The sequence below is a fragment of the Oryzias melastigma genome, linkage group LG21 (assembly GCF_002922805.2).
Source record: "Oryzias melastigma strain HK-1 linkage group LG21, ASM292280v2, whole genome shotgun sequence".
Taxonomy (NCBI): domain Eukaryota; kingdom Metazoa; phylum Chordata; class Actinopteri; order Beloniformes; family Adrianichthyidae; genus Oryzias; species Oryzias melastigma.
This window is the reverse complement of record NC_050532.1, coordinates 26,752,892-26,771,858: the sequence shown is the minus strand read 5'-3', so window position 1 is coordinate 26,771,858 and position 18,967 is coordinate 26,752,892. Positions and strand designations below refer to the sequence as shown.

Here is an 18,967-nt window from a genome sequence, read left to right as displayed (position 1 = left end):
TAGGAGCAGAAGGACTGGATGGATAAAAGTGCAGAAGTGGGACATAATAACTACCGAAAATCATCAGTCGTTTATGTAATTTATGTTAACAGGTTGATTTTGTTTGGAGAAAAAACAGATTTTCTCCACGTCAGAATCAGCTGATTCATGTTGATCACATAAACAATCTAGAACTTACTGTACTTAAAGAAACGGGTTGTTTAGTGGCGCCCGTTAAATCTCTGGTGTCAGAGGGTCAACAGAATGGTTGTGTCTTAATTCACTCTCTATTCCCTGAAAGTCCATTAGGTGGAGTTCACCATGTTGTTGGCGTGTCCAAATCCACAATTCCAAAATCCAATGTCCTGGAAATTTCCTAAAACACTCGGTGAGTGTGAATAAAGGCTCACTAGGGCTATTTATAGATTCACTCACTATCTCCTAACCCCTAAAAGACGATATGGTGCGGCACTATCTAATACCTTTGATTTAATTCAGTATTTTTTTAAACATCAAATGTATCGTCGCTCATTTGCCAAACTAAAGTAAAGTAGCTGCTTTTTAAGGTAAATATTTTAAAGCGGAGGTGTCAAACTCAATCGCACAAGGGGCCAAAATCCAAAACACACCTGAGGTCGAACAGGATAAACATTTATTGAACACTCTAGAACTACATTTTTAACTAGATATACAGCATTACCTGTGATAATACTAGTGTGAATGCTGTAAGCTGAAATTTATAGCTAAAAACACTGAATTTAACAGCTGAAAAGAGCTTAAAAAAGCTTATAGTCAGCTAACATATTAGCTAAATGCTAAATTAGCCTAAAAACAAACAAAAAAAAATTAGCTTAGCCAAAACAGTTACAATATGTTAAAGATTTTGTGTTTAAGCGTCTCCGGCGTCACATCAAGTATCAAAGGGTTAAAAACATCAATTATATTAAATCAAATCATCAATAAATCAAACATATATTTGAACTTTTTAATTACAGAACAAAAGTTTTTTTTTCTGAAAACGTGAAAGTTTCTTATTTCATTTAAGTATCATCTCTTGTCAAAGCTGAAACTTTTTCAAACACAGCAGCAGCAGCAATATTCCGGTTTATTCCGGTCGTCGTCTTTTATGTTTCATAATAACACACATTTGTGAAGAAGCAAAACAAATCAGGTTCTTGTCACCTGAATGTGTGAAATCATGTTTTGGAAAAAATCTTCCAACTCAGACTTTCCTCGTTTGTTCTCTCTTCAAAAAGGTTTTTGAGAACTTTTGTTTGCATATATTCAGCAGAACAAAGTCATGTATAATAATGGAGGCGTCGTGTTCTGCAGGTCATTCTCTCCACTGATTAGACAGACGTTGTGGGTCTGAAGGAGCTTAACTGTGGAGAAACTTCTCATCTATCCCATGTGCTTTTAGAGCTGCAGTCCATCATTTGATATTATTGGAATCACTCTGAACAGTTTCTGTAAAAAACTGATTATTATGGTCTGTGTGTTTTAGTTTACTTTTGTTTTTCCTTTAAATGTTCATGAATATAGAAGTTAAAAATCCCCAGAAACGTGTTTTTTAATCTTCTTTTAAAGGGATGGGCAGATTTTCTACTGAGTTTACATCTGTGTCTATAATGCAGGTTAGAGTGTAGTTTGTGACTGTTGATTCTTTTATTAATTCCTTTGGCACCAGTAAGAATACGATCACATGTACTAAACTACCTCTGCACACTGACCTTAAGGCACGTTTTTTAGCAAATTCAGTGCAGCAGCATTTTTAGTCGTGAAGCAGCAGTCGTATTTTTATGCGCTGCGGAGGTTTAAAGAAAAAGTGACCATTTTATCTTTCTCTAAATGTTGACATCGGTCAGTCGCCGCCGGGGGATGTTTTGTGGTAGCACGGCGGCAGTCCAGTAACAGGCAGGAACGACAAAATCACAAAATCGGGCAGAAGCTGGCAGTGGCAGCCGAATCGCCGGAAGGCAGCAGCTCTGATTGGATGATGTGTAAATTTGTCCGGACGCCGGATCAAATGTATGTGTAGAAGTGGGCTATTCTTCCGTCTGCATTCATGACCACCCCAACGACTTTAAAAAAAGAAACATGTCACAGAGTTAAATACGATTAGATTCTCCTCCACGTTTTAGTTGTTTTTCATTTTTTTATTTAACTAAATTAGGACAGTGCCAATTTATCATTTTTTTAGCATAACAAAAACATAAATATACCAGAATTAGCACAAGTGCTAAATTACCTCTGATCGTGTCTGAACATTAAACTGGATGCTAATGACACGCTAATTGCGTTAGCTTCAGTCTTTGTGAAGCGACTCTGTTTTAATTTTGTATTTTGAAAATAAACATGACATGTTGTGTTAGTTTTATCACTAAAATGTTTATTTTGCTTTATTTTTTCTTAATTTTCAAACTAAAAGTTTGTTGTTGGTGTTTCTGGGTTACTGAGAGGACAGCAGACGGTTACTTTTTTCCTCCATGGATGAAGAATCTTTGGGTTTCTGGACAGAAATCTGAACATAAACTTTCTAAATATAAAAAAAAAAAAAAAAAAACGAGACTTTGATCAGATTAGAGAATCTGTGCTTCACTGATAAAGAGGCAGCAGCTGACTGTCAGCTTCAGGCTTAAGGTTCCTCCAAGATTGCAGAATTCCAATCAGATGTGAGGATCAGGGAAGGCGGAGCCAATCAGGATCTGCGACAGCGTACGGGGCGACTCAGCAGGTGTGAGATGAAGGGAGACCGACCCCACGAGGCTCCGCAGGTTAACGGCTTTTTAGTTTGTCGATAAAGTTTATATCTGTTTTGATTTCAACTTCCAGGCAGTAAAAATGAACGTTCAATCAGTCTCAACATTTTTATTTATCTGAATTTCCACACTGATCCCACATCTGCTGTTATTTTCAGGCAGATGAGGCTGAACTAAATGTTTTTCAGTGTTTCTGTGGGTTTGAAACACAGAACAACACACAGGCTTAAGTTCTGATTGATCTGCATACTTCCCAAACAAGTTTGAAGTAGTTCTCCTAAATCCTGCCTGTTTATGATCCCCGAGGTCTGTGTTACTATTAGCAGTAATGGGCTGTCGGAGTAAAGTGGTGTCACACTGGCACTTTTCAATCAACCACCAGCAGAGCTGTGGATTGAACAGATTGTTAGAGGCTTGCACTGTGAAAGCAGCGAGTTCACAGTTCTTGAAAAATGTTTGCAATCAGAAACAGATGGGCCGCTCGCTGACGCGGAGCTCTGGAGGCCGAGGACACCTACGGGCCCCTCGGTACCAATGAGGGGGGCACAGGAGTAGCAGGCTGAGCAACACCAGGAAAGTTCTGGTGGAGATGTTCTTTGGTCGAGAATTTCTAAGGATAGTGTCAGGTCAAAAGTGTGCTTTTAAGAAAACTCAATCGCACAAAATCCAAAACACACCTTAGGTCGCGGGCCGAACAGGATAAATATTTATTGAAGACTCTAAAACGACATTGTTAAAAGTTTAAAACCGTAACTTTTTAACATAATTATGAACGAGATAAACAGCATTACCTGTGATTATGCTAATGAGAATGCTATAAGCTGAATTTGGCCGCTGAAGATGCTGGAATTGATAGATAAAAACGCTGAAGCTGATAACCAGCTAAAATATTAGCTAAATGCAAATTAGCATAACAAGCTAAAAAAAAAAAATTGGTTAGCCAAAACAGCTAGCATGTAGCTGAAATATGAGCTAAACTCCAAAATATCCTTAAAAAAATCTTAGTAAATGCCAGTAGTCCCAAAAAGCTAACAGAATGCCAATTTTTAAAACTTAAAACAGTAACTATTTATTATAAAGAAGATAAAATAAAAAGTGAAACAAAATCAAATAAAAACTCAAATAACACAAATCAATTTAAATGAGTGACTAAACAAATACATAAGAAAAAAACCTTGAGATGGAACTAATTAAAGTCCCTTTCCAATCATCTTTGTATCTGTTTTCAAAGTGGTTTTTAATTATCATAGCATCAGAATGGGGCGGGGAGCTTACGTCACAAATACGATCTTGTCAAACAGTACTTTTTCATCTGCTTATTCACAACAAAAAAAAAAAAATAACTCATAAATGTTGTTTTAATCTTAGTTATCTTTACATTTGTCATCTATCATGAAAAAATGCTACAATAACATGTTAAAACTGCACAAAAAACATGAATTTCATTGGAGTGGGCCTTTAATATTTTTTAAAAAGCTCAAGAGAATCTGGCCACAGAGAAAATATATGGCGCTCAAAAATAATCCCTCCCCCTCCTGGAGCCGGCCGCAAAAATGCATAATTTGCTCCTAAAATCATTAACCGGAAGTCCTCGACCGGAACCCCCGTTTTAAGCTTTCAACCTTTTTTTTCTTTTTGATATATCAAACCTGCTGACGTGATCAGCTGATTCACAGAGAAAACACATCATTTTAGAAGCGAGTGTAGTTCTACAAATGTGAACACTTGTTAATGATGACTTGAAAGAAATAAAACGATGAACGTTCTCTGTCCCATTTGAAGCTCATCTTTCACACTAAACTGTTAGACCGTTACAGTTTATTCACATTTAAAAGCTTCAAAGCTGTTACTTTTGAAAAGGTTTTAAAATATCAGTTTTGAAAGTGTTTCCTAAAGTTTAGGAAATTTCCGCTTCTGGGTAGAGATTGTTTCTGGAGCCATCTTGCACCGCATCAGAGGCCCATCAAAAAACTTAAAAACGTAGCATTTATCGGAGAACAGGTTAAAAAAAAAGTCAAACTACTATTTAATATGTTTCATAAGGTCATTTATTTGTATTTTATCACACTTAAATTCATAAAAAGTGAAAACAAACATGTGAAGAACAGTTTCCACTTTCATAATGATAATTAATCCAGAACCCTTTGTATTTTATTCTAATACTTCTTGATGTTTGAGAGCATTTAAAAAAAAGAAAAAGAGGCCACATGTGAGCACATTTGTTCATTGGTGGTTCTAATAAAGTTTAATAAGTCCACTATTGTATGTTTGACTCTGACTGACCGGAACAAAGCTGGATGTTATATCATTAAAGTTGGTATTTCAATCAAAAAGTGAAGCAAATAATAATCAATGAATAATTATGGCTAACTGGTGACTGATGAACTGTTTGTGGGGTTTTTAGATGACTTTTTAGCTGGTAAACCGTGACTCTATCTGGCAACACTGTGTGGCAGATCTGACAGGATTCCAAAAGAATGAAGAAATTCTGGGATAAATCAGCAAAACTGAATTAAAAGTATCTAAAAACAAAGTTTTCCTCACACTGCCACACCGTTTTACTCTTCTCCCCAAAACCAGAATTCTGTTCTTTCTCGTGACTTTCAAGGAAACTAAAAAAGTTTCTGGAGTTGTGAGTGAAATCCTGCTGGAGGTTCTCCCCTCTCAAGTTGGAGGAAATATCTCAACAGTGAAGATCAAAATGATCTATTAGTTGTTGTTGTATTGGAGGACCTCAGTTCAACCAATAGATAAAAAGCTTTGATAGAAGAACTTGAAGGAACCAGCAGAAACCATCAGTTGGTCTGATTCTCTTCGACTGAGATCACTCAACCTTAACATCTCTGGAGGCAGAAGCAGAGATGGAGAGCTGAGGTGAAATGAAACGCAGAGGAAACGGTTAAACGATGAGGCTTTTCTCACATTTTGTCAGAAGGATGCATGGACAGAGTCAAAGATGGAAAGAGAACAGAAGCTGGAGATGACAGATAATATGTTGCTGTTTCTTCTCGTTGCCCCCCCTGATGTGAGGAACCAAAAGAAGAAGAAAATCACTGCAGTTGTGATAAGCTGATGTGTCGACCTCCAGCAGGCGAGCGTCAGTTGTTATTGCTGCTTTGGTTCGGTTATATAAAACAAGTTGTTTCCTGCACATCCACTCCAGGCTTCATACATTATTTATCAGCATTTAGATCCAAGTCAGATCTTTGTTGATTCTCTCTGAACAATAGAGAAGTTCTCTTGTGCTTTCATTACATAACGCTGTTAGATATTAAAAATGCTCTTTCTGCACTCATCCATCCACTGAAGCAAACGTTTCAATTAATGTCCTTTTTCTGTTTACACTGATGTCCATGAGACTAACTATTATTGTTATTGTTATTTTTTTGTTGAACATCCCAGCCAACAAGGCAAACAGGCTCCATATGGTTTATGGGGGCAGAGACTGTGGCCCCGAATTAGTTTGTCCACTTTGGCTTAAGTGGGCACATAGTGGGTTAGCTCGCTACGTTAGCCAGCCGCTCTGTGGACGGTGTAGCATGCTAGTGAGCTACGTTGCAATGACTTAGAGAGCTCCACTGTGTCAAGCTAGCCAGCTCTGCTGTAGCAAGCTAGCATGTACCACTGTAGCGATCTACCAAGCTTCGCCGTAGCAAGCACCGTTTTAGCGAGCTAGCAAGCTCCGCTGTATCAAATTAGCGAGCTCCGCTGTAGCAAGCTAGCGAACTCGGCTGTATCGAGCTCTACTGTTCAATTCAATTCAATTCAATTTTATTTATATAGCCCAAAATCACAAAGGAATTTGCCTCATTGGGCTTCAAGTTATGAACAATAGTTAAAAACTAAACACTGTTGCGAGTTAGCTTTAAATGAAAAGGTTTTTTAAAATATTTTTTAAAAATTTGTTTCACAGACTCTTTGCTGCTGTGGTTTTTGTGAAATTGTATATTTCTTAATGGAACAACATCTTAACTTTTGCTTCTGATTCTGTTAAATCTGAGAAATTTTAAAGTTTTAGACAAAAAGCTTTAAATACATTTCAGGAAAACAATTGTTTAGTTTTAGACTTCTTTTATGTGGAAAAAATGAAGCAAGCTCCATTGCAGCGAGCGCCGCTGTATCGAGTTATTGAGCTATACTGTACCAAGCTAGCGAGCTCTTTTGTAGCGAGCTAGCAAACTCCACTGTAGCGAGCTAGCAAACTCCACTGTAGTGAGCTGGCAAACTCAGCTGTATTGAGCTAGCAGGCTAGCAACCTCTGCTGTATTGAGCTAGCAGGCTAGCAAACTTCGCTGTATCGCGCTAACGAGCTCCATTTTAGTGAGCAAGCGATCTCCACTGTATCGAGCTAGCGAGCTAGCAAACTCTGCTGTATCGAGCTAGCGAGCTAGCAAACTCTGCTGTATCGAGCTAGCAAACTCTGCTGTATCGAGCTAGCAACCTTTGCTGTATTGAGCTAGCAAGCTCCGTTTTAGCGAGTTAGCGATCTCCACTGTATCGAGCTAGCAAGTTCCGTTGTATCGAGTAGCGAGCTGTCATCCACTGAATCCCCACTTAAGTCAATGTGGACAAACACAGGCGGGGCCACCACAGAAACTGCAGACAAACACAATCGGGGCGACATTTTTTGCCCACTTTTAAACCGCATGGACACACCTGACTGAGATGTGAGAGAATCAACATGAAAATATAGCAAAAAACACTAAATTGAATGAAGGTATCTCCATATTATTGTGTTATGGTGGATTATTCAACATCCTGATCTTTTAATACGTTCATGTTACACGGTTAAGGCGTCCGACTGAAGCTGTAACGTGTAACTGTAGACAGGCTAATCTAATATTCAAATAATTATATTTTTTTAGAAAAAAAAAGAAAAAATGGGAAAAACTTGTCTCCTTAATCTGCAATAAAATGTTTATTTACTTATTGTATTTATTTATAATGGATTTTGCTTGTATTAAATATTGAGGGAGCTCCTTCTTCGTGGGTTTTGCAACAGTGACAACATGAAGGATCGATGCATAAAACAAGATCTTTTGCTAATATTTCTTTTATGTTTTCAGAAACCATCAGAAGCCAAAACGTTCTCGGAGATCATTAGTGTGTAGAGAAGAAAATCCCTCTAAATCTGTGGAGCTGCTCCCAGGAATCTGTGAGAGCAGTCAAGAGTTTAATCAAAGTTTCAAACATCTTGTTTGGAGGTTTAATTCACTTTTGCATGAAACACAAAACCACAATATTCTGTTATTTTGGAATGTTCTATCTGCTAGACATGGATAGGTTTGTGTTACTTATATCATTACATTTTGAGTAAATGTTACAATCAGTCTTTACTGCTCAAGTATTAAATATATATACGTTTTTTAATCCAACGTTTTTCCAATTTTAAAATGGGGATCATTAGGAATCTGAGGAGTATTCGCTCAGACTTATTTTTGTAATCCACAAAAAAACGAATAGCAAAAAAGTACTAATAATTCTGTTGCTTTTTTACATGGAGACCGAGATAAGCTAAATATTAAATAGATTAACTGATAATTGTTTTCATTCAGTTCTTAAAGATAAATATGTATTATTATTATCTTAATGTAATTAAGCAATTTGAACAAAGTTTTTCTAAATATTGTGTATATATTCTAAATAAAGCATTTTCTTTTTTGTAAAAGATGGGAGCAAAGAAACGATAAAGATTGAAATATTCTGTGGACACATTTAAATAGAGGACAGGGTTTGAGTGTGTGGGATGTTTCTGTAGGTTTGTTTGCTTTCCTAAGTTCAGTCAGAATGATCTTCATGACTGTAACTGTCAATCACTGGATATCTAATAATTTGTGCACATATTGTTTTCCACAGATTTGCATAAACAGTTCATAGAAAAAGGGTTTTGTGTTTGACTTTTTTTTAAAAATGTTCCTGCAGCTGAAATTCACATTCAACAGCCCTATAAGTCTTCTGTTTTTAAAGAGCATTTTACAAGAAATATTAGCTATAACTATTATTGCTTATCGGGCTGTGTTTTTTGTTTAAAAAAAAAACAAAACTTTTTTAGAATCTTTTTTCTTCAATTCGTTTATTTAATTCACAGCTTATTTTAAGGCTGGAAACTGTTTCTGTTGTCTCTTCAGCTCCTGGACAGCCGTCTTTATATTGCCAATAACTGAATGTTACATCCTATGTAAGGCATTTAAATCTTTCCTGGGGGGGGGTTAATCTCACAAAAACAACACATGCACTACATAGAAAGGAAGCTGAGGACGAAATTTATTTGTTTCACTTTTCCTAACGAATGAAATTAATGTTAACGAGTCAAAGAAAAACACCTTTCAGGTTTTATTTATTTCCAAACTCATTTATGTAAAGGATAATATCCTTCGAAGTGTGCATTATCAGAAATTAATGCACGACATGGAAGCCTGAACTGTCCGACGCAGACTTAATTTAATTATTTGAATTTATTTAATTAAACTAATGTAATTAATTTAATTAATTTCATTTAATTAATTTCTGATAATGCAAACTTTGAAGGGCATCATCCGCTTATACCACGGTCACTTACAAAAGAAATTACTCTTATTTTTTTTGGTTTAGATTACATTTTTATAAAAACAAGACTGTTTGATACGTTGACAAGACAACACGCCACTGTGCCGGCATCGACAAAGGAAAGCCATATAAATGCTGATCGTCACGATAGGTTCAATAAAGCATCAGTTCAGTGAGAGATCACCTATACCCGCCTGTTTTTGCCCAGAAGATGAATAAAAGTTTGTTTTGAAGAAACCTGCATATTACCTTAATTCCATCCTCAAAATTGCAAGCATAGTTTTTGTTCCAGTGACTATGATAGGGTTCAAACCGCCCTGGGCCGCTCCTCATTCTGTCTTTAGGCCCCACGACTGGAATGAGCTGCAGAAAACCCTGAAGTTGTGTTCTTTGGTCTTATTAGTTGCATTTAAGACATCTTTAACAGATGTGATTAGTGATGGATGCAGATGTTTTTAACTTTTTTTTAATGGGTTTCTTTCTGTCTTTTTATTGTAATCAATAACTTGGTGCCTCCTGCAGATTTTTTATTGTAAATATTTTGATTATTAAAGTAAGAAGATGTCGTGTTTTATCTGTATGTCACTTAATGTCCTGTTTGCTGTGTCCGTATTGCTGATGTGTACTCAGGTCGTCGTTGTAAATGAGAGATTGTGCTCACTCGACTTACCTGTATGAATAAAGGTTCAACCTGCGAAGTGATAGTGAACATTTTGGCTATTTGACCGGAACTTCTTTTTTAGGTCTGCGTTGTCAGTGTTTAATCCAAAGCCAACAGCCAATCAGAATCAAGTAAAAAATGATTCTGTTCAACATAACACTGAAAAAAGTAAAACTCTGGATCAATTAACAAAAGTTCTGTAATTTGCTCCAGTTAAAACTGAATTTTCATCAAATTAAAACTTTGAGTCAATTTAATATTTTAATTTGGCAAGAAAATAATCATTTTAATTCTAACAAATTACAGCACTTTTGTTAATCAATTAAATGTTTCACTTTTTACAGTGTTGTTCACAACCAAGTTCATCTCCAAGAACTTCACAGAAGAAACAAATGAAGTGTGTTCACAAACACAATCAGGATTTTTTACGTAGTCAAGTCTGTCACACTTACATATTCATATTTACATGTGTATGTCTACATGTGTGTGTGGAAACTTGTGTGTTTCATTTAAAAAATGCTGAATTTATCTGTAAGTGCTGCACGGTTAGCTAATGACCCGCGCCTGTGCTGTCGCTCGGCTAAATCAAAGGCTGTGGCCGCCGCCATTAATAATGAACGACACCACAACGTGGTGGAACGTAAAAAAAAAAAAAAAAATGCATTAAGAAAAAAAAATCAAAGCTGCTTTCAAATAAAGGATCCACTGCCTCCTTCTCTGCTGTGGAATTCTGCACTGCGGCGGCGTTTCCTTTCTTCTGAGCTTCACACGTTGTCTGTGCGCGTCACGCCTAATTATGTTGAGTTTTTGCATACAAGTGGAATTCGGATGGTTGTGAATCACAAGTGCCAGTTCAACAAATGTTGGCTTTTTTTGCTTTCAGCAACAGAATGTGCAAGTAGTTAATTCAGATTAAATATTCTTTAGTGTTCAGCATTTTTTTTTTTTTTTTAGTCTTAATACAAATGGAAAAACGACGACAACTTCACAACAGTATGAACTGCCTGCTAATTCTGGCTCATGTTTTTGTTTTAAAATATGTAGAATATGAGAATCTAACAGAGACAGATCTATTACTGTATTTTGCTGAGTTTAAATCACAGTTTTTTTCATAATATAGCCATGGGTGCGACATCAATAGGCTCATATATTTGTTATTTCCCCAGGAAACACCAGTTGTCTTTTAGCGGTTGTTTCCTCTAATAACCACTAGAGGGCGCTGCATCTGAGGTGTTTGCTACTGACAGCAGGGGAAGTGTTGTCCAAAACAAACATGGAAGAGAATATAATAGTTTTCCTCTTAAACGTTGATATTTTTCTTATACACATCAAAAGATTAGTATTGTTGTATTTATTAATTTTTTTAAACTACGCTGGGCTTGGCGGATTTGTTCTAAAACGTCAGACTTTTCTCCTAAAAGTGCGACTTATACTCTGGTGCGACTTATACTCTGGTGCAACTTATACTCTGGTGCGACTTATACTCGGGTGCGACTTATACTCAGGTGCAACTTACATTCCGGTGCGACTCAAGTGCGACTTCCAGTGCGACTTATACTCAGGTATGACTTATACTCCGGTGCGACTTATACTCAGGTGCGACTTACATTCCGGTGCAACTCATGTGCAACTTATACTCCAGTGCGACTTATACTCAGGTATGACTTATACTCCGGTGCGACTTATACTCTGGTGCGACTTATACTCAGGTGCGACTTACACTTCGGTGCGACTAAAGTGCGACTTTTACTCCAGTGCGACTTATCCAGTGTGACTTATACTCAGGTATGACTTATACTCCGGTGCGACTTATACTCTGGTGCGACTTATAATCTGGTGCGACTTATACTCTGGTGCGACTTATACTCGGGTGCGACTTATACTCAGGTGCAACTTACATTCCGGTGCGACTCAAGTGCGACTTCCAGTGCGACTTATACTCAGGTATGACTTATACTCCGGTGCGACTTATACTCCAGTGCGACTTATACTCAGGTATGACTTATACTCCGGTGCGACATACAATCAGGTGCGACTTTTACTCAGATGCAACTTATACTTCGGTGCAACTCAGGTACAACTTATACTCAGGTACAACCTATACTCCAGTGCGACTTATACTCAGGTGCGACTTAGGCACAACTTCCTAATTCATCAAAGTTCTTAGTTTCCTATTAAATTAAAATTTTCAGTTTTTTAAAGTTGAATTTTTTTAATAAGAAAAAAGTATTTCTGTATTTGTGTTTACTGTAAAGCTCTCTCTCTTTCCTACAGAGAAAATCTGAAATAAATCCAAATATTTTTTTAAAAAAAGCTAAAATAAAGTTCTAAAATAAGCTCCAGTACCAAACCATTAGTGGATTATTGAAATAAACTATTTGCCCTGACATGTAGACTCTTTTACCCTCACTGGAAATGATCTAAATAAACATTTATGTGTATTTAATGGTGGATAATCTAGTCTCCTTGATTGCAAGGTTATAAAAAGTCAAATGTTATCCATATTTTTTAATATATAAATAGTTGTGGGTTCATTATCCCCCAATGAGGTTTGTTTACTGTATCACCCTATTTTAATAAAATAATCCACCTGTTTATGCATTCAGCAGCTCGGCAGAAGCTCCAGTGTGAGCTGAAGTTGCCTTCCAGTCATATTCATGCCGCATTAATCATGCATCCGCTGTAATAACCTTCCGTGGTTTTTGTCCGTCTCCTGCTCAGGACGCAGCAAGAAGAAGGAGCGCTGCCTGAATGAGGAGCTGCACCCCCTGGAGGAGGTGGAGGCGTGTCCTTGTGACGAGTTCCTGTCTCAGCCGTACGGGGACTGGTCGGCGTGCGTTCTGCCGGATCGCTCCGCCCACAGTTCCCTCCAGGGCTGGATGAGCCGCCGGGAGGTGAAGGAGTGTGGTCAAGGTCTGCGCTTCAGAGCCGTGGCCTGCCTCAACCAGCGGGGACACCTGGTTGAACCCACTCTCTGCACACAAACAGGTATCCAAACAAACACAGCACGACTTCTTTTGATGCTGTTTAGGCTGACAGCACAGATTATTCTATAAATTAGTCAAATATATGGGATTTTTCTGATCCTATGAGTTTAACTGACTCTTTTCAATTGTTTTATTTGAAGAAAAATCCTTATAGATTTTGCTTATTTTCGTATAAATGTTGGACATTAAAATGTTTTGCAACAAATAGTTGGAATTTGTTGTATTATTAGTGAAACTTTTACCAATGTTTTTTCAATACAAATTAAACGTACAGTGATGCTCTATTGTAGGTCAGACTAAAGCAGAAATGTTACCTCTCAAAGTGTTTTAGGGTGGATTCAGACTGAACACATTTAGTTGAAGTGAACCAGTGAACCAATAATCCCAAACAAATCTTCAGTCTGAATACACCAGGACTAGGAACCAGTATCAAACCTCTTTTGAGGTTATCTCGGTTCCTTTCTAATCGGACTGAACTTCGGTTTACTCTGAATACCTTAGTCGGAATAGTGACACTCGGAGTGGAGCAACTCGGCCTGGATTTGAACTCACGACCTTCCAGTCTCAGGGTGGACACTCCACCACAGGGCCACTGAGTCTGAATACTCCCTAAAACTACACTGGAACATCTGAATGAGAAGTTACTGTGCTGTGAAAAAGTATTTCCTAAATACTTTGCATAATTGTGTCATTAACATTTTTGTACTTTTTTTCTCTTAGAAACACATTTGGAAAGTTTTGCAGTTGATTCATTTAGAGCATGTGTCAAAGTCGAGGCCCGGGGGCCGAATCCGGCCCTCCAGATCGTTTTATTTTATTATCACTAATGGGCCGATGTTATCTTGCGCTTATTTCTAACGAGTATAATTTGACGAAATGTATTTTTATGGAAAGTAAAATGTTGAAAGTTATTTAAGGTTTAAGTTGATTTTATCTGGAATAATATTCCTGCCTTTTTATTTTTCATAATTATGTTAAAAAGTTACAGTTTTAACGTTTTAAAACGTGTCATTCTGCTAGCTTTTTGGACTATTTTGGCATTTACTAAGATTTTTTAGGCTATTTTGGAGTTTAATATTTCAGCTACATATTTTAGCTAATTTTTTTTTTTTCAATTTTTATGCTATTTTGGAGTTCAGCTAACATTTCAGCTACATGCTAGCAGTTTTGTCTGATTTCGTTTTTTATGTTTGTTAGGTGGTTTTGGTGTTTAGCTAATATTTAAGCTACATGCTAGCTGTTTTCTTTTTCTAATTTAAACTTTTTTCAGTTTTTTAGGCTATTTTGAAGTTTAGCTATTTTTATCAGCTACATGCTAGCTGTTTTAGCTAACCTAAGTTTTTTTGTAGGGTAATGTGGCATTTAGCTAATATTTTAGCTATCTATCACCTTCAGCAGTTTTAAAGTTTTAAAAATGTAGTTTTAGAGTGTTCAATAAATCTTTATCCTGTTCGGCCCACAACCTAAAGTGTGTTTTGGATTTTGGCCTCTTGTGCGATTGAGTTTGACACTCCTGCTCTAGAGCCTTTGGGTAACATTTAATGATGAAAAAGTCGTATGCATACAAATATTCAGGAACTCTGCCAGTATATTTATAATGTAAGCTGTATGTTTGGTGGTTATGGTGTCTTATGTTAGCTGGATTTCTATTAGCAGTGAATCTCTTTTGCAAATGTGACTGAGAACCATAAAAGCATCAGATTCAGACAGATTCCCGTCTCTGAGCTGGATCAGGTCATTAGCTGCCCGTGTCATTATGAGGAAGTCTCACCTCTGAGGTTACTCAAACCAGAGTCACGTCTGTCTGACAAAATGAAAAACATCTTCAGCGCAGCTGCTAACCAACTGATTCATCTCTTTCCTGTCTGCCGCCGTGACATCCAGGCTACATCATGGAGGTCTGCCACATCCCCTGCCCGCTGGACTGTAAGCTGAGCGACTGGTCGCCCTGGTCGTCCTGCAGCGTGACTCGTGGCAGCGGGCTGAAGATGCGGTCCAAATGGCTCAGAGAGAAGCCTTTCAACGGGGGACGTCCTTGTCCCAAGCTGGATTTGAAAAACCAAGTATGTCTGTTACGCTGCTTGAATATACAATGAACGGAAATAAGAAGAAATACAGTCGCTGGAGGCTTTTTGTCAGAGGAACTCCTTTGAGTCCATTGCAACATATTCCACCTTTTTGCCCACACTTTGTCATTTCCACTTTATGGATATTAGAAAAATACTTTCCTGACTTTACTTTTTGTGCAGCGAGACAGGCGTGACCCCGTCTGCTCGATTGTTTCATTCTCTCCAGAGCTTCCCGGTTTCCAGGGACCCGTGCAATAGAATGCAGAGAGTGAAGTCAGTACCTCCAGTCTGTTCATTATCTCACTCTGAACATTAGTATGACACACGCGGCAGCTCCCATCTCTCTTCTTTATACATCTCTTTTATGTTGTTGGAATATTTTCCTCCCGCTCTCATTGGGTTGCATCTAAATGCTCTCACAGAGGAATGGCGGCGTTCCGCTCGCATTTCAATGACGAGGTTTATTGGCCTTCAAACAGCGGGACTCCTGGATGACCTGTTCATTTCCTGGAGTCCGCAGTCAGACTGAATCACTGCGAGAAGTGTCCTTCTCTTGACATGAGAACGAGGAAAGAAGATAATGAGGAGACAAGTGGACAGATGGGGGCTTTTGATATTCTGTGGTCAGGTCCTCCCGCTGCTCTGAATATTTTGTGACGTCTCTGCGGGTCACTGTGCGAGGGGCGGAGGGGGGTTTATGGATGCTGCCTGTATGGTCCAGTGGGCCTGAAAGGACACTTGTGGAGGTCAGTATGGAGATGAAGCACGGCGGTGTGAAAAATATTCAAATGTGCTCTGGATGAGATTTGTGTACAGATGGTTAAGTGCCCACTAACAAGGTGTATATGGGCCATGTCGTAATGCCCTGTAATAACCCGCCACATGGAAACGGGAGCTAATTCTGCCTTCGTCCGGATGGATTTATCCTCACGCTCGAGTGGAGCTTGTTGTCAACACTGTCAAATTGGCTGTTTGAAGTACATCTGCCTGCGGTGTGAAAGGGAGGGATTCTAAAGACGAGTCTCCGCGCACAGATCGCCGGGATCACTTATCCAGCCTGCCTTGTTAAGCTAGGAAAGCCCTGAAGCATCGCAGCCATTTCTCCTGAGCTTTGGGCCCCCAGGGTTTACAGTTTGCATCTGGGGATTCCTGTCGACTAATATGGACATTCCCAAAGACTTTTCCTTCTTCCGTTTCTCTCAGCTCGCTGGGAAGAGTCCAGCTTGATCCAACTTGGAGAAGTCTTTCTTTCATCCACATTTAGCGATAAGACAACACAATAAAATGTATTGACCCCGAGGGAAACTGCTGGTAGAGCGTCCAAAGACATCAGATCGGGCAGTGCTAATTACCCAGAAAAGACCCGTGAGGAAGTACAGGAGAGGATGTCAAAAATCAAGCATCTTCAACCTGTAATTGAAGTATAAGCAAAACTCACAAAGACAAAAGATCCACACACACAGCACCCCCACGCTAGGCTAGGCCTGTAGCAGCCACGGCAAAGCCTGAGGGAGCAAGAAGAGTTCACCGAGGCGTTGAAAACTCGGGAAAAAGGTCCTGGAGAGGAGAGGGATGTAGGTTTCCATGACAACCGGCTGTACCTACTGCACTTTGAGCGGATTTGTTTTGGTACGGCCAGGGAGTGTGTCCTTGGCCTGGGGGTGTCCCATTATAGATGATTGTCTAGGTGCAGGCAGCCCCTGTTTGAAAGCGCTTAGGTACTGCTTTGAGGTGAAGTGGTCTCTGATCCGGATCAATTTTTAAGGTTTCCTCCATCGCAGTTTGGAGGATTGTTTTATCCTTTTATTTAAGAGACAAGTAATGGAGTTTCATTGTGAAAATGAAAAGGGATTTCTGTTTATTCAAATGTGATATTTTTAATTGAATTTTGGTACAAATTTACCAGATAACTTTTACAAAATTAAATTTCAAATGTCCTTTTCTTTATCATTTTAATAATGTCATAGAATGAGCAATGATGAAGAAGAAAAAGGACGTTCAGAGAATTGGTTTTTCCTTGTATTTAAGATTAATGAAGATACATTGTGAAAATGAAAAAAACATTTCTCTTTATGGATTTAAATTTACAAATTTGATATTTATAATTGAATTTTGGTACAAATTTACAGAGACCTTTTAAAAATGAAAAGTCAAATGCCATTTTCTTTATCATTTTAATTATTTACAGAAGGGTTGAAGAAGAAAAAGCAGTTTGGAGAATTCCTTTTTCATTTCATTTAAGAGACGAGTTACATTGTGAAAATGAAAAAGCATTTCCAGTATTGAGTTTTATTTTAATTATGAGTCACAAACGCTTCCATATACGAAAACAACAGTTATTGTTAAAAAGAAATTATCAAATTACTTCATCTGAGGTTAAACTGTGTAAATTCTGAGAAACTAACCGTTTTTTTCTGTGTCGGCGTGAGAGAACCACAAGCTTTTTCCTATTTGTTGCCAATTTTGTGATACGGCAAACAGTTAATCTCCGTCTTTACATTAAATTCACAAAACAATGGAGCCTAATAGGACTTCAAACACAGAACTGTTGACTTTCTGGGAGTTTTTTAGTTGGTGGCGCCGATGTGTCCGGCGTGTGGAGTTACCACCATTTGTTTTTAAACTAATTGCTTTGGCCGATCTCCTGACACTATTCAAAGCAGTTTGTATTTTCATAAGGAAACTACCCAAATTCACCTTCACCAAATCTGGAACAAAGAAAGAAACAAACAGTGGCACATTTCAGAGTTAATGAGGTGGAGAGCTGTTGCAGTGGTTAGCACTGCGAGCGCTCAGCACTGAGGCTCCTGGTTCAAACCTCTCCTTTCTGTGTGGAGAGTTTAAGTATGCATGCAGACTGTAGTGACAGCAGGAGAGGCGATTTCATCATCATTTTCATTGTCGAGGAGTATAAACCAGACTGAGGACGCTACTCACTGGGAGAGGCTCCAAACTGCTCACTTTTCCAAGTTGATTGTTATTCACAGATGAGATTTTTGTATTTTTTTATGCTATACGACAAGAATTACTAGAAGCACGCCCACTCAGCGTTTAAATGCATATATGGGAGTGCGGTTTGCAATAATTGTCGGTGAGCTTTGCCCTGAGAGATTGCCATGAAGGGATCTCACATGTCAAAACTGAGCTCTCAGAGAAACACGCCATTTCCAAGAATAATTACAACCGACATTTGAATTTCATCAGAACTCCCACATGACTTTGCTGTCAAACACTGAAATATTTATTGATGAATGCACACTGCATGTAATAAAAGCACCTCTGTGTGTCTGCTAAAGCGTGCTCCCCCAAAATCCCCACTTAATATTTTACTGTTTTTGCAACATTTTTCTAGTTTAGCATTATTTATCATTTAATAAACACTATGTGTGCATGTTAAGATGTTTTTATGCGACAGAAATGTCTTTCAATGAGAACAAATACCGATAAGTAAAGAGTTTCAAACTTGAGAGCCTTCCATGTAGTCCACTCTATAATAAGGGACTGACTTGTTTTGTTTCCTTTCTTCTTTTATACAAATCTTCTCTCTTTTTTGTGTTCCTCAAAAACATGTTTGTCTGAAAGGATCATAAAGGAGAAACATGAGCAACTTCAAAATGCAGGAAAGTTAGAAAGATTTTGACACTGTATAATTTCCAACAAAGCTTTTATTGTTGTAATATGTTTAGAAAAGGGAAAAAATAGTAATTTGATTCAGTGAAACTCCCATTAGAATGCAAACAAGGAGAAGTCGGTGAAGGATTTCATGATTATGTACAGGAATACATAAATATCCAAAGAATGTGAAAATAATAACCAATTTCTCTTTCAAGTTAGAACAGCTGGAACCAAATAAGCTGAACGTCAGGTGAGGAAAAGCCAGACTTAGGTGAGGAGATTTGTCTGAGCTCAGTCTGGACTTCAGCTGCGTCTGCAGAGCCTCTTAGTAAGACACGGACCGGGTCTGCA

The 18,967-nt window shown here is 38.1% G+C and overlaps 1 protein-coding gene across 1 annotated transcript in view; it reads left to right on the top strand.

Annotated features, from left to right (window-relative positions):
• The window catches only part of thsd7ba (thrombospondin, type I, domain containing 7Ba), a 255,311-nt gene that overhangs the window by 189,982 nt on the left and 46,362 nt on the right, over positions 1–18,967 (top strand). The window contains exons 15-16 of the mRNA XM_024286085.2: positions 12,667–12,933; positions 14,817–14,995. Coding sequence (XP_024141853.1) covers positions 12,667–12,933; positions 14,817–14,995 — 446 coding nt within the window. The remainder of the gene's footprint in view (positions 1–12,666; positions 12,934–14,816; positions 14,996–18,967) is intronic.